Source organism: Passer domesticus, chromosome 19 (genome assembly GCF_036417665.1).
Source record: "Passer domesticus isolate bPasDom1 chromosome 19, bPasDom1.hap1, whole genome shotgun sequence".
NCBI lineage: Eukaryota > Metazoa > Chordata > Aves > Passeriformes > Passeridae > Passer > Passer domesticus.
In genome coordinates, this window is record NC_087492.1 from 3193244 (window position 1) to 3208501 (window position 15258).

The 15258-nt window shown below is 42.3% G+C and overlaps 1 protein-coding gene across 2 annotated transcripts in view; it reads right to left on the bottom strand.

Annotated features, from left to right (window-relative positions):
* The window catches only part of ULK2 (unc-51 like autophagy activating kinase 2), a 36820-nt gene continuing 21562 nt past the window's right edge, over positions 1–15258 (bottom strand). For both annotated transcript variants that reach the window (XM_064394272.1, XM_064394273.1), the window contains exons 16-28: positions 13142–13279; positions 11622–11767; positions 11310–11390; positions 8309–8595; positions 8031–8221; positions 7292–7401; positions 6330–6482; positions 5521–5729; positions 4089–4267; positions 3115–3233; positions 2607–2764; positions 1948–2083; positions 1–1858 (exon numbers count right to left, since the gene is read on the bottom strand). In XM_064394272.1, the coding sequence (XP_064250342.1) occupies positions 1791–1858; positions 1948–2083; positions 2607–2764; positions 3115–3233; positions 4089–4267; positions 5521–5729; positions 6330–6482; positions 7292–7401; positions 8031–8221; positions 8309–8595; positions 11310–11390; positions 11622–11767; positions 13142–13279 (1975 nt within the window). In that variant the 3' untranslated portion in view covers positions 1–1790. The remainder of the gene's footprint in view (positions 1859–1947; positions 2084–2606; positions 2765–3114; positions 3234–4088; positions 4268–5520; positions 5730–6329; positions 6483–7291; positions 7402–8030; positions 8222–8308; positions 8596–11309; positions 11391–11621; positions 11768–13141; positions 13280–15258) is intronic.

The following is a 15258-nucleotide window of genomic DNA, read 5'->3' on the forward strand; positions in this document are numbered from 1 at the left end:
TTGTACCATAGAAACACTTCTAGTGTCAGTATTTATTTTTACCTTAATATACATTTATACAGGCCATAATAAAAAGGCTATTACGCAACAGTTCAGTGAGTTATTACCTAGTTCCAAGAATAATGCATGCAATTACAAAGGAGAGGTAGAAACACCGTATTAAAGACCTAAAAATACAAACATTATATAAACAAACACTTTCAAATTAACTGTTGGAATTTCATACAGATAAATAAGGTAAAAAGTACATTACTCTGTCAAAGTAAAGGAAACACATGGTTATCCCAACACTGAAACAATATTTTGATGTGTAAGCCCTGTACAACTTTGTCAAATAGTTCAGACCACTGTGTTTAAGAGGATTAAAATGATTTTGTCCTGGAGAATGGTTTATTCAAGTATTCAAGCAGTTGAGTAACAAAAAAGTCCCAAAAACAAAGTATAGGAACCATTTCCAGAGAAGCTGATCTGCCCAAATACTTTGCAAATTGCTGTCCTGATGATCTCATGGGATGCTTGAAATGACAATGCCTATAAGGCTAAATGAAGCTTCCCACCTCTCCCCCAAAATGCACACAAAATAATCCTGATTTTTCACACACTCTATGTGTAGAGATTCTACATCATTTTATCAGCATCTCAAACCACAACATTATTTTCTGGTTTGTTTTTTTTAAATCTTTTTTTTTTTGCATGGTTCCTTGCAGAACCTTTCAGTTTACAGTATTTATTGTAATACTGCCCAAGAAACAAACTACAGAGAACTGTCATTACACCCCTAAAGACTGCAGGCATTAATGCACATATTGCATGCACAACAAAAGATGCAACCAAATCTATAGAAAAAGCAAACAACCAGCAACTCAACATTGCTATTACTGAGAAAGTCCAGAGCAGTAGTTACTCAAGTATTAGACAAATAGGTATAAAATGGAAAGGTTCACATGAATACAAGTTTTTACACAGTTTGTTTGAAAGTCTTCTAGAAGCTACATTTGAAATTCTGAAAAGAATTTTATGTACATTGAAATGAAATTCAGCCAAGTCCATTGTGCCTTCTTTCTCTAAATTTTTTTTTAACATAGTTCTTCAAAAATGAATATACAGTTGCTTTAGTAAATTAGTGCAAAACAAAATATTTTGGAAGAAGATCATCAAATAGTATCCACATCAGCTGAAAACCCCCTGGGGATTTTGCACAGATGGAGAGAATTTCTTCCTTCCCCACTTCTCCCCTGGGGTCAGAGCGTGTTTGCCATCCCTTCATATGACAACCTGAGCCATGTGTACAACAGGTGAGCTCCAGACAAGGCAGCTGAGCCCCAAAAAGCTTCAAGCAGCACTTGCACATGGTTAGGGCTTCCCAAATTCACTCAGCCACGTTTTACTGAACAGCTTAAAAACTCTTGAGGGAATCTTCTGAGGGAAATGTCCTTTTTGTACCTGATGCAGAAGGATCCGCTCTCTAAAAACCTCACGAGGGAAAAACAACAAACCCTGATCATTCGAGTTCAAAGCACACATACAAGGATCAGTTTGAAATGTGAAGAGAGATTCTTTTAAATTCTGTTGCTAGGAAGGAAAAGGAGCTGCTGGATTGGTAAGGCAAGTGTACTTTTGGAATTTCTCCTCTTTGAATATGCTGCTGTTTCTTTGGTAGTCACCACAGAAATGTAAGAATCATCTTCCACATGGGGCAGAACAAGGACAACAATGAAGCTGTAGTGAAAAAAGTGCAGTATCACTGATGTGGTCCCTTATGTTCACACCATCTGGTCCTCAGGATATTCCTACTGCTCATACACAGCCACTGTGCTGTAGCAGAGTGCAGAAAGCCTTCGCTCGATGCTGGATTTATCTGCAGAGAGAGGCACAGGACAGGTGATGACCAGATTTATTTTACAATGAATTCATCCCATGTAATTTCCATTATTCAGCTGAACTTACACTTGTGTACATTTTCTATATCTGCAGGGTCTTGCAGTATTTTAGTCAGTCCCTCCAGCAGCAGGGCTGCCTTGTGGTATCGATATGTGATGTCTTCAGTCTGCTGGAACATCTCATCCAGAGCTGCTGACTGCACCTGCAATCAGCCAGGACAGTCAGGTTCACAGACTCCATTAGGCAAGTAGCAAAATGGAAAATTCTGAATTAATCACCTAAAGGTGTCATTATGAAACTCTTTTTCAGCTTTGATTTAGCTGATGTGTGTTGTAACTAAGACAACAAAATGAAGGTGGAACTAGATGATCTTTAAGGTCTCTTCTAAATCATTCTGTGATTCTGAGAGGACACAGCATCTGTACTGTGAGAATATTCTGCACAAAAAAATCCATAAAAGCATTTTTTGATATGAATAAATATGCTCATTCTTACATCTGCATTCTCTTGTAAAGAATCAAATTAATTGTGCACAGCACCATTATCAGGGTTAAGCACAACATTTGCCAGAATCTTTTGTGTGACACAAGAATCCCCTCTCATCACTAAAGCAGTTAACTTTCCTTTGTGGTGACTGAAAATATAAACTTTATTTTCTGGTGTGTAGAAGAGATCTGTGAGAGAAGGCAGCAATTGCTACAGCTCAGGGCAGAGGAGGGACTCACCATTTCCACAGCACAGTTGTAGATGAGTTTCTCTGCAGTTACACTGTTGATTTCATCAATGAACCTTTGCTTGTCCGAAAAGAAACGATTCAACTTTTCTGTCAGTTTTTTGCACATTCCAATACAGAATTTGTATCTCTCGTTGAGGCTTTTCACAACTGGGAGAAAGGTAAGAAAAAATTAAAAAAAAAAACCACAACAAAACCCAAACAACTCAGCCTAAGTTCAGCTTTGCAAAGTAAACTTGTTTAAACTTGTAGTTTTAATGTTTATTTACTCCACTACCTCTATGACTTGAGTATCTATCAAATAATTTCCATTTCAAGTTAATGAATACCCATTTCCTAACTGTTTCTGGCTGTTTACTAGGAGAGTTGTGCAATTGTACATATCTACACTTCTCCTGCAGAGAAGAAAAACAAAACAAAAGTTGCAACCTCAGCTTTCTGAGTGATGTATCAGCAAAGAAAATTCACAAGCAAAGCAAATGAGATGATGTTGCATCTACCTTGCTTAACAGCAGTGGATGGGTTCAGTTTGCCAGATTTGACCTGTGCTTTGGCAAGATGCAGAGAAGATGCCAGTAACTGGGCAGCTTTCATATACAACACCAGCTGCTCCACTTGTCTAGGGAGAAGAGGGGAAAAAAAAGTAATTTATGCATCAAAATACCTTTTTTTGAACAAATTCAAGTCAGGGGCAGACATCACTTTTAATCACAACACCCCACAGGACCCAGCAACAGCAGAAAAGGAAGACAGATGTTTAAAATGCAGCTCCACCCCTCCCCTCCCTTCCCTTCACAAACATTCTGTCATGGGGTGAGGGGACATCTGCTCATTTAGGAGCTGCAGCAGCAAAGACAAACTGCTTTAAATGCAGACATTTGAAAAAGGAGCACTTCTTTGTGGGGACTCTCTGCCCGAGGTCAGTGTCTCACCACAAGTGACAGGGTGTACTTTTCATTTCCTATCCCCCTGGAATTCTCAGTTGTGAAAAGCAAACACTTGACAAGGGTTTTCTGTTGGGTTTTTATTACTTCAGGAAGAAGGCAGGAAGTAGAACTGCCCTTTCCCACCACTTCAAACTTCTCATATTTCTCCTTGCTTTTGATTTTATATTAGGGCTGATTGACTGTTTTTTCCAGTGAACCCAAATTTGGACACTTCTCCCCTCCCAACCTCCACCTCAGGGCTTCAGTCAACAGGAAGGGATGAGGGCTCAGGTCTGCCAGGAGCTGGTACACAAACTTCCATGCTCAGAAATGCACTGCTGCACCTCAAGCCTGAACTCAACACTTTCCCCAGAAAAGTGGCAGGCCAGAAAAAAAAAAATCTTTTGTCTTTGCTCTGTTTTCAGTTGTTAAAAAAACAATTCCTATAAAGATTCTCTACAGGAAAAGAATCACTCACAGCAAATAGGGCAGAGTCTTAACACATTTTTGATGTGTTGGATCCTGACTAATTCTGAGTGCATACTCACCCCCATTCTTTGCTGAGCTGGCTGATCTGATCCACAACGATGCTCTCCTGGATCTGGTACAGTGACACAGCAGAAGTGCACAGGTCTGGGTTTCCTCCCCTCACTGCTGTCAGATCCAGAACACACTCTGTGAATGTCAGCATCATGTTTAGGTGACGCAGCGTGTCTGTGTGCTCTCTCTGTCAGAGGGAAACATGACAGCAATTTAAGCACTCTAAGCCATCAGCCACATTTAAAACTCTTGTTAATCACTTAAAGATTTCTTGCTATGTCAGTTCTGTGCAGGAATCACACTGTGGTAGAGGCAGCACAAGGGATGACAGAACCAACTGGGCCCCCACAGATCTGAACTTGTTCTCTTCTTTGTTAATGAATTCAAGATATTGTAGCATGTACTTAAAAGTTTTTCAACAAATCCAAAGCAATTGGTACATGGAGTTCTGTGTTGAAACCCGAGGAACTAAAGGAATCACAAGTGGGACAAATTACTTATTTTATTATCAGCAACACAAAAGTATGCTTGGCACTTGTGTGAGGAGCCAGGAGGAACAGTTGGCTTTTATTATGTAATAGACTTAATACCTACAAAAGAACTGATCTGCCTCACTAATTTACACTTGGTTCTGGAATTAAATTGTGTTAAAAGGTGGCTGTTACCAAAGTTTACACTTCAGACTAAAATCTTCAATTGGAGTGAACAACTCAGTGCTGCTCTGTCAGTAAAACACACAGTACACATGCAAAGTTCCTCCTCAAAAAGAAGCCTTCAAAACTAATCAAACATATCTTAGCAATGTTTATAATATTTTCATTAATAATACAGGGTCTAAATACATTTAAAATTCTATTCTTCCTGTGGGAAGAATACAGTGTACTGGTAAGCATTCATGCTATAAGAGATATTCAATAGGGACCCAAACACCTTCCAGCAAGATGTGAATGAGAAACCAGAACAGCATCTGTCTTGACAAATGTACACTCCAAGAATAGCATTCTGGTGAAAGACCACCCCAATTTGTGTTTTTAAAGTGTCACTCCCCCACACATCTTAAAAAAATATAGGACAGTCTTCCCACAAGTAGGATTGGACTCATTCCCTGACTGTGAGGAAGCAAGGAAATGCCCAGAGGAGTTTTGTTCCTGTCAGCACCCACATCCACTGCCATTAACAGAGGCCTCTCTGGGAGGCTCTGGTGGACAAAAGCAGTCATGTTCCTCTGGTTACCTATTCAAACATATGAAATGCCAGCAATAACTACCAAAGAGAAACTGGCAACTACTGATACAGCAACATTTTCAAGATCCTAAACAAAAAACCCAGCAAGTGAGACAGCACAGAGGAAACTACAAAGCACACAGAGCAATCCTGCATTTACCACATCTGCACCAGCAACATCACACATTAGAAAATACAAAATGATTGTTTCTATACCTCCATTAAAGTTTCCTCAGGCAATTCAGGAGCTTCAAAAGTGATAAAGCCCTCTAGGCTGGGAGGGGAAGTGCCATAAGGGATGTACTTCAGGCTCGGAGCCGCCTCGGCCCCCGGAGGAGAGGAGCCCATGTAAATACCAGGAGGAGAGCCCATATAAACACGGCCACTGGTGGAGCACAGAGACCCTCCAGAGCTGTTGGATCCCACTACAAGACAGGTAACACACACATGCAGTCTGATTCAGCACTGGGGCTGTGGGAGACACACGAGGAGCCAGCACAGAGACCCCTGGCAGGCTCTGCTCACTGCTCCTTGCGTGGCTCTGCAGGGAGTGCAGAGGATGAGCTGTAACAACAGTGACAAATCCTAACAGTTCTGGGACTGCAGAGCTTGTGCTGTGCTTCACACTGCCCACCTGAAGCCCTTAACCTTGAGGTCTTTGATGTTTGGCAGCACAGCTGACTCTGGCCAAACTCCAGGCAGATCCCACCCCATTGTTTCTGGGACAATGCATGGCAGCAGGCAAAAATCAGAATTCTGACTTCTCCTCTCCACCTTTGCCATGGAGATCACACTCCCAGTGAGGGAGTAAAGCTGTGTACACAGGAGTTACTCACTGCTGGATTGTAAATCTGTGCCTCTGACCCTCTTTTGGGGGAAAAAAGCAGAAACCATCTGATATTAATCTCTACTTTCTCTACACTTTTACTGCAGGCCCTGTGCAAGGCAGCAATCAGGCCCCAGAAGTGGACAAGCCCGAGTGCTGCCTTTGAGAAATGCCCACACAACTGCCAGGAAATCCTTACCTGAGGTGGTTCTGGTTCTGAGGACCATGTGGGTGCAGGTGGGAGGGGTGGCACTGCTTGGAGGGGACCCCACAGTGAACATGACAGCCCGAGAACTTGCCCCACTTGCCATGGATGGAGTTACCATTGCAATTCCATAGGCTCCTGCTGGAGCTGGGAGAGAACATTTCAGCAAGTTAGTCCTTATTCCACATAATCACACCAAGAAGGAATTATATGCAGCAAATTGGAGCACTGCAACACAATGTGCTTTGATGTAAATCCAAGCCCTGGACTAGTTAGAGGCTCTCACAGGAAATAAAAGAAGCTGAGTGGACAGTCTTGGTGAGACACAAGCAGTCAAGGTGCAGCTTAATGTATATTCTTATTTTCAGTGTCTCAGTGTTCTACTCCCACCCAGAAAAGAGCAACAGAGACTCCCTGAGAGCCTGAAGATGTCAGTTTTGCAGCAAAAGATACAGCAGAAAAATTCTAAAGGCAGATTGTGACAGGTCTGGAGGTTAAAGACCAGCCCTGTCTGCAGAGCTCCTTCCACCTGCTCAGAAGGGAGAACTTCTGATGGCAAGGGACAAGCTCAGGGAGGAAGAGAAAAAAAAACCAAACCCAACCAAACACCCAGAGTTACATAGATTGGCTTTCATATGAAACCAAGGTGGAAAATGAAAAGCCACAAATGCTAAATTAAAAATAAAACCAAACCAGAAAATCCCAAACCTCTCCAGCCAGCACAGGCAGATATTTCTGTGTTTAGCACAGAAATAAGTATTTTCCTGTCTCAGTTATTTTTAAAGCTATGCTAAAGAAATGGAACAGATCCCCTTAAACATTTAAAAAAACCTTCTGTGCTGAGGCTAAAAATTGTCAGAACCAATTCTCTAAGCTGGAAGCAGAACTGTGATCCAGCTGGCATTCCATAAAAACCCAGGCACAGGGAACAGCTTGGATGTATCACTGATCCTCACCTGTATCCATGGGCCTCTCTGTGTTGAGACTGTCTGTACTGCCTTGGTACAACTGGCCCCCAAGGGTGGTCTTTACCTGTTGGTCTGACAGCTTCCCAGTACTAACAGACCTGCACAGGAAAACACAAGAATTCCCCCCCAAAAAAGGTTATTCAGGGATATTATCCAATTTGCAACTAAGGATTACTAAGAATCTTGGCATTTACTACAGAGAATTTTTCAACAAAAATAGAAAAAAGTATTGACATCTTGCTTGTTATCATGGGTCTTCTAAAATAAACCATAAAAATAAACCTTTTTCTCTTGAAAAATTTATATTGCAAATTTTGTCATGGAGATTTCCAAGCAAAAACTCCACAGGCTTTACAGAGACAATGAAATTCCAGATTCAGCTAATGAAAACAAAAGGGAACTAGACAGCAACACAAAGTGCTCCAGGAAGTCCTTGCTATATTTATAGCCAGTACAAAATGTTTCTGTTGCACACACCAAACCTCAGCATCCCCTCACAGCTTTTTCACCCTCTGAGAGTTGCTGTGTGCAGTTCTGCTGCCCAGCTGCCTCCCCCAGGGATGCAAAGTTTCTCCTAAAGCAAATGGGAGACCTCTAAGTTATCATTTAAACAGAGAGCTTTGGGGAAATATCTCCTATAAACACCTCACCTACTCAAAGATGCCCCTTCCTCTTTCAAAATCAGGCCCAAATTTTGATGAAATGCTCTGTTCCTGGCAGTGCCTACCTGCCAAAGGTGGTTTTGCTGTGCTCTGCTGCCTGTTTGTCAGCTGCCTGGCTGGAGTGGAAGTGTGTGAAGTCCCTTGGGTCAGTGATATCTTTAGGCTGCAGCGGCGTTTCAGCCAAGCCCTGGCGATTTGCCAGGGCCAGCAAGTTGGAGGATGCTTGAGTTTTAGGTATTTTGAAAGGAGCTGTTGCCTTTAAGAATAAAAAAATCAAAGTTAGAACCCCAAAATATTCTTGTTTTCAGGCCCTGTGTTACTGAGAATTGCAAATTTAACAAACCTTAGTGGGAGAGCCGATGATCGTTGGCAGGGGGGTTTTGAAGAGCCAGTCTGAGCTCCTGGGAGAGGATCCCATGTGCTTGGTGGGGGATGTTCCCAGGCTTCCTGGCCTGCTTGGCTGTGGAGAGTGACTGTATCCATACCCAGCATAGGATGGGCAGACTGGGTCTGAATGCTGCTTTCTGAGCTTCTGCTTGTTCTGGTAGATATCTGTGAGAGTAGGAGCGCTCTGCAACCTCGCTCCCATCAGAAGTGACTGTGGGGACTGAGATGGTGGTATAGGAGAACCTGTGAAGATGACAAATAAGATAAAATTGTACTTGGACTGCTTGCAAAATATATTGATAAAGCCCAAAATTCCAGAGAACAACATGAAACTGCAAATATTGAGATGTGTTTGATCATTAGCTCACTAGACAGCAAGGACAATGGATTTAACCCATGGATTATTTGAATTATTGCTACACCACACTGATAAGACCTCCAAGCTGCCAAATAGGCACCATTTCAGGCTGACAGCTGTCCTGGCAGCTGCAGTACAGCTGGAAACCTGCACCAGGACAAATAAAGTGGCTGGATTCAGCAGGAATGGCACAACCAGCACTGAAATCCCAAGATGAATAGAGGTTCTCAAGGCCTGGAATGATCTTCTTGCAAACAAGAGGACATTGCATGTTAACGACTTGTTCTGTGTGTAATGGCTTCATTTACAGACAAAGGCAGCTCATGTTCCTGCAAGAAAACTGGGAACTAAAAAGAACCAAATTGTTCAGATGGAACACTTTGGGGACAAGACTTGGAGCAGTTGTTTACTTTTTAGTCTGTCAGACTGAATCTTTTTTCAAAAGCTGACAGAGGAAGTCCACACGTAGGTACGAGTGCAGCTTCTCCTAAAGCAAATGGGAGAGCTCTAAGTTATCATTTAAACAGAGGACTTTGGGGAAATAACTCTTATAAACACCTCACCTACTTAAAAATGACCATCCTCTTTCAAAATTAGGCCTGAAATTTGATGAAATGTTCTGTTCCTGGTGTATGTTTTTATGTCTCATGATAAGGAACTGTGCAAAGTTACAAACAGTACACCAGACTTCAGCATTATGGCCACAGCTTCCCAGAGAAGATGCCTGCCTGTAACCTCCAAGAACTGACACCAAAGTGAGTTTCACTCATGTTTTAAGAAAAAAAAAGAAAGATAGAAAAACTGAACCATACAACTAGAGAAGGTTTTTAAAAGCTGGCCATGAGACTCTTCTGAGAGAGACTTCATTTCATGAATGTCTGCTCAAAGAAACCACCCCAAACTTTTTGCAGCATGCTCAGCAAAGTGCCCAGCTGTTACAACACATCTTTCAGCCTTCTTGAGCCCATGTTTTTGCTAGTTGGATTTTGAATATGAGCTACTTCACCTTGATTTCATTCCATTCCATTAGGCAGCATATTTCAGAACAGTCTGTCTGCCTGCAGCTCTAGCAGAGGGATCAAGTCTATTTCTCATTAATTTTCCAGCCAATGATTTGCTTGCCTGAAATCCCTCTGCTTGTCTCACAGCACTGGGAAGTCTTCACCTGTTGTTTTAGAATCAGTCTGAAATCCCACTGGTTACTGTTCCAGTGTTGTTGCCACCCCAGGGAAGGCTTCTGAATTAAAAGTGTGTCCTCTGCTGCCACTGGCAGCAAGAACAGCTCAATTAGTTCAGAAGCTACATTACGAAAGACATCTTCAGCCCTTAGAAAAATCTCAGTTCAGATGACCTCACCTCACCCAAAGCAAAAAAGTGCTTCCCATACCCACTGAAATGCTGAGAAACAGACTTGCTGCAATTTGTGGTATTGTACAAACAGAAATACCACTGCAGTCATGTCAAATTAAGAAGTGAAACTAAGGAGGAAAAGAATGCAGAAAACATATGAAGAAATGAAACATTAAAACCCCTGCCAGCCATAAAAACAGTGCTGTGGTGTGTTACAAGTTAGTTTGATACTAGCAAAAGGCACTAAACCAACAGCCTGACAAAACTCCATCCAAAGTAAAGTTGCAACAAGAAAAGCAAACACAGTTCTTTGTATTCTCTTTGCACACACCCCTTTTCACTTTTTAAGAGACCATTTCATATCTAAGGAGTCTCTCATTCCTTTTGTTGAGCCAGCCAATGGCATAGCAATTATCAAGGCAATTTTTGAAACACATCACAGAACTTATTTCACATGGATGGAACCATTCCCAGACATGGCTACTCCAAGTAGTGAAGGCTCTACCATGCCCAGATGGTTTTGGACAAGTGTTTAAATAGCAGAAAACTCACAATGCAGTTTCTATATCACATCATTGAAAGTCAAAATAAAAAGTATAACTAGTATTTTAGCTAGAGAAGAAAATGCACCCAAAATGTGCACAGAGCTTAGAAGAACAAGTTGCTGAATTGCATATTCCTATACCAAATCCTTCTGGCATTACAGTGCAATTCCATCTTTAACAGTCTCAGAACATCTTCAAGTCCTATTTCTTCCTGATCATCTTATTTTTTTTTTCCCTGCTGGCATGCCATAATGATTTATGACTTGCAAAGCTTGCTGACTGCTTAGCAACAGGAACATCAAATCCCAGCTGATCTCCCAAGGGAATGACGAAAATGTGTTGCACGCTGTGCACTGGCAGCTCTGCCTCCCTTTTCTGAGAACTGGCATGACAGAGCTGGTCTATCAAAACCAGATTCTCAGAAGCATGTTACTACCATTCATTATAAACCAGCCCTGGTTAAAGACAGGCTTCATCAGAGTTGTTGTTCCATCTTGAGAACAAGAAATTTCAGTTGCTGTCTTACTGTGTAGGGAATTAGTTATGGGCAAAGGTGTCACCCAGGCCACAAATGGGCTGTTTCCACAAAAACTCAGTGTCTCCTATTAACCCATTCTAATGTGTGTTGGCTCTCCCACCCCTTCATAAAATGCTCCAGAAGCTCTATCAAAATAATGCTGATTGCACTGTCCAAAGTCACTCACCTGAGAAGTTTCTACTCCTTGATTCATGTCCTTGGAGCTGTCCACAACAACAGTGCCCAAGCTGCTCAGGTATGGTTCCAACTATGCAAACAAAACCAAAACGTGGATTTACACTTTCTACTTCACTTACAAAGATAAAACAAGTGAAAACCTAGTTAGTTTACTTCTGTGAGCCATTTAACAGAAATTATTTCTGCACATGTGACCTGGCTGGGCAGGCTGTGGTTTAAGATTAATTTCAAGCAAGAATCAGCGTTCTGAATGACTGCTCCAGATAAAGCTTGACGAATTGCTGAGCATTTCTGTGCTTACCTAGTGGTGAAGGAGAGTATGGTCGGGAAGATCCTGTGGACAGCCTGCGCCCCACGGCCTGGGCAGGGTCAGCTGGCACTGGGGAGCACGAGCCCATCTTCATGAACCCCATGGGGCTGGTGTTGGAGCGCCGCACAACGCCGGCTCTGCAAGGGAAGGGATGGTCACACACACACTGAGCTCTCTGCCTGCTCCAGACAAGCTTCAGATCCCCCCTGAGGAGTCTGATCAGCCAGAGGAAATACTGCTGTTTCAAGAGAAAGCTAAGAACTTAAGATTTCCATACTGACAGTAATCAAGATTTAATTCCCTTTATTATCACACAATGCTGTGGCAGTCATATTTTCTGGAAAAATCCCTTTGCCCAGGATTCTTCTCCTGGGAAGCTGAGAAGCCTCATATAAAAAAGGAAAACATTATTATCTCATTTGCTTCTCCTGTGTTTTGCTGCTTTGGAATGTGGTTGGAGATTGTTTCATTGGTTTCATGTGAATTGTTTTGACTTATTGGCCAATTATGGTCAATCTGTGTCGGGGCTCTGGAAAGAGTCATGAGTTTTATTATCTTTTATCCCTCTGTAAGTATCCTTTCTGTATAGTTTAGTATTCTTTAATATAATATAGTATAATAAAATAATAAATTAGCCTTGTAAGAACATGGAGTCAGATTCATCATTCCCTCCTTTGTCTGGGAACCCCACAAATACAAGAGAATGCCATAATAGTCTGTTAACTGGAGAGCATTAAAACAGACTTCTCTTAGTGCACTCTAATCTTCAAATAACTTTATCATTAATTTTTTTTAAAATTTCACAACCAAGTATTGCTGTAAATGCCCATTTTTTTAAACAGCAAGATTCTGACAAAATTTTCATCTTGTGTCTGGAATACAGATCAAATAACTGAAAACAGATTTAAGGGAGTAATTTCCCTGAATGTAGTAACTATAATCAAATCAGGGATCCTGGAAAAAATGAGCAAGAAACCCTGGGTTTTGTTTTTGTAAAGATCTCCAGAGTTCCAAGTAGTCTATTTATGAGTCTTTGACCTTCACCAGCCTGATCCTGTAGACCACAAGGCAGAGAATAAGCCTGGCTCACTAGAGCCTTGTAATGAGACAAGCTGGTTAACTGGCATGCCAAAAATTGTTTCTTTGATATTCTACAGAACAAAGCATTCGTCTCATCACTACATGTGTGAAAACAAAACAGAACTTATTACTGACATTTCAGTTCATGATGTAATGCCATGCAATACACAAAGAGCAGCAAAAAAGCAAGACTTCATCTTTTTACCTTCTTGGGCTGCATTTTGAGTGAAAGAACAAGCTCATTTTGTTTTCATGAAATATTTCAAGTGCCCATCCAACAATCTTGAGATTGTGAAGGGCTTTTATTTGTTATCATTGAAACGTCTCTTCAGCGTGGAAAAAAAATGACATTAGCAAGAAAGCAGGGACATCTACCAGGGTACAAACACCAAGCAGAAGCAAGAGAAAGGAGTTAAAAAGGCCAGGCTCACCGGGGTGATCCGTGGGGGTTTGACACGGGGCTGGCAGTGGAGGAGAGGTTCTGTTCGATGCGCTGGTAGTTGCGGAGCTGGGTGGGAACCGGGATCGGCGCCGTCTCGCTGCGGGGGGACACGGACGGCTGACAGTGCCTGAAGTTGGAAGGTGTGGAGACAGGAGATGGAAACAGGAGATGAATACAGGTAGGAAGGTCTCACTCTGTCAGAATTGTGCTGTAGGAATTTGGAGAGAATCTAGGAAAGGCAAATGAATTTCTTCTGCGCTGCCTGGGTGCGCTGCGATCTCGGCCTGTCCTAACCCGGCCCCGACGCTGCACAGAGGAGGATCAGGAGCTGCTCAGGACTCCCTGCCTTCCCTGCACTGGCTGGGATCACACAGAGCTGGGAGTCAGCCCTTGGTCACACATCAGTGAGATCTCCAGATCACTCTGACTCCCTGCCAAGCCGCTCGCTGTGTTTACCACACTTGAAAATAGTGTTCTAGGAAAACCCAGGGACAGGAAGTTCAGAGAAGGGCTGGAATGTGGACAAAAGCCACCGAAGCACAGGCAGAGATATCCCCAGAGACATCATGAACTTGCAGGAGGAAAACATGTTATGTAATGTAAGAACCAACCCCTGAGAGGGGGAGCCAAACCACACACCTGAACATTAATCCACAGATTCCAAGTGCAGATTGCCCAAGTTCAGCTGGAGTGCCAGTGACCTGCCTCAGGGTGGCTCCTGACAAGGGACTCAAACCACTGCATGTAATCAGTAACCAATACTTTTAAAGGAAAACAGAATTCAACTGAAAGAATTTCAAACAAATGGGCTGTGTGGAAGATAACCATTTTACTATCTGGTCCTTTATTGACCGTGTCTTTAAAGAAAGATTACAAATTCTTAGAAGAAATGTGAAAAAAATTATCTAGAAGACAAGACTCACTGCCTGGCTCCAGCTGAACAGAAATCTGGGATTTTTTACTGTAATTGTCCTATTCTCTTTGCTACCACTTAGAATGAAATATTACTTGCTAATAGGCACAGAACTTCCTTAGCAAAAGAAAGTAAGTTGGTCCTGCTGTTGCCACCCAGTTTCTGGATCCCACAGAGTAATTTGGAAGTTGGCTGTGGACACACAGTCAGCAGAAAGCCTGAAAACTTCCAGGCAGGGAGAAATCCCAAGTGGAAACCACAGGAAGGCTGTGGGCAGCCTGCCATGACTACACAGCACACTCAGGGAGCACAGGGAGCCTCTCCCCAGGAGAGGGAAGCAGATGTTATTTAAACTGTGGCAGTGACACTCAGGAGACCATGAAGGCACTTCAACTTTTAAAGAACTCAGCACAGAAAATGCTTTTTCCTGCTCTCACACAGCTCTGCAGGAAAGCCCAGGCAAGCTCTTGAGCTGTGAGCTGACAGGAGGCAGCAGTGCTGTGTGAGAGGGGTGCAGGGGCTCCCCAGTTCAAGCCCAAAGCTGAGCTCTGGCCAGGCATCCTCCAGTCTGATGTGGTTTGTTACCAGTCAGAGAAAATGCAATACAGATGTGTGCAGAGCTGCATGCAAATCTTGTTTCTCTGAGATCCAGAGGATAAAACTGATAATAAACCACAGGAGAGTGAACCACCTTGACCTCATCTGCCCATTCTGGCTGGAGACTGTCTGTGAAGACACACAGCATAAAGCAGCATAACTATGGGCACAATTAATTCAGTTTTATCAGTTCATCAGAAAGATTCACTGTTTCACAGGGCATAACCTTTTGTAAAACACCAAAAAATGAAGAGAAGCAACCTACAAACAATGAAAGAACATTTGTCAGGAAATAAAAAAACAAATCCCAAAGCCAAACCCAGCATCTTGTAGAATATCAGAAACACACTCTGCTTTCTTCATGCCCCACGCAGCCCCAAGTGCAGTTACTGAATTAACTCAGCCAGTAATTAAATCAAACTATTATCGTACAGAGTGTGAACAGAAGACACCTGTTTCTAACCACATGACCATTTAGCTCTCAGTAATGTACAGATAACACAACTGGCACATTTTCATAACATTTCTAACTCTAAAAACCCTGCCTGACCCAACTTAAAAAAGGAAAGAACAGTGTATTTATACTACATTGCAGA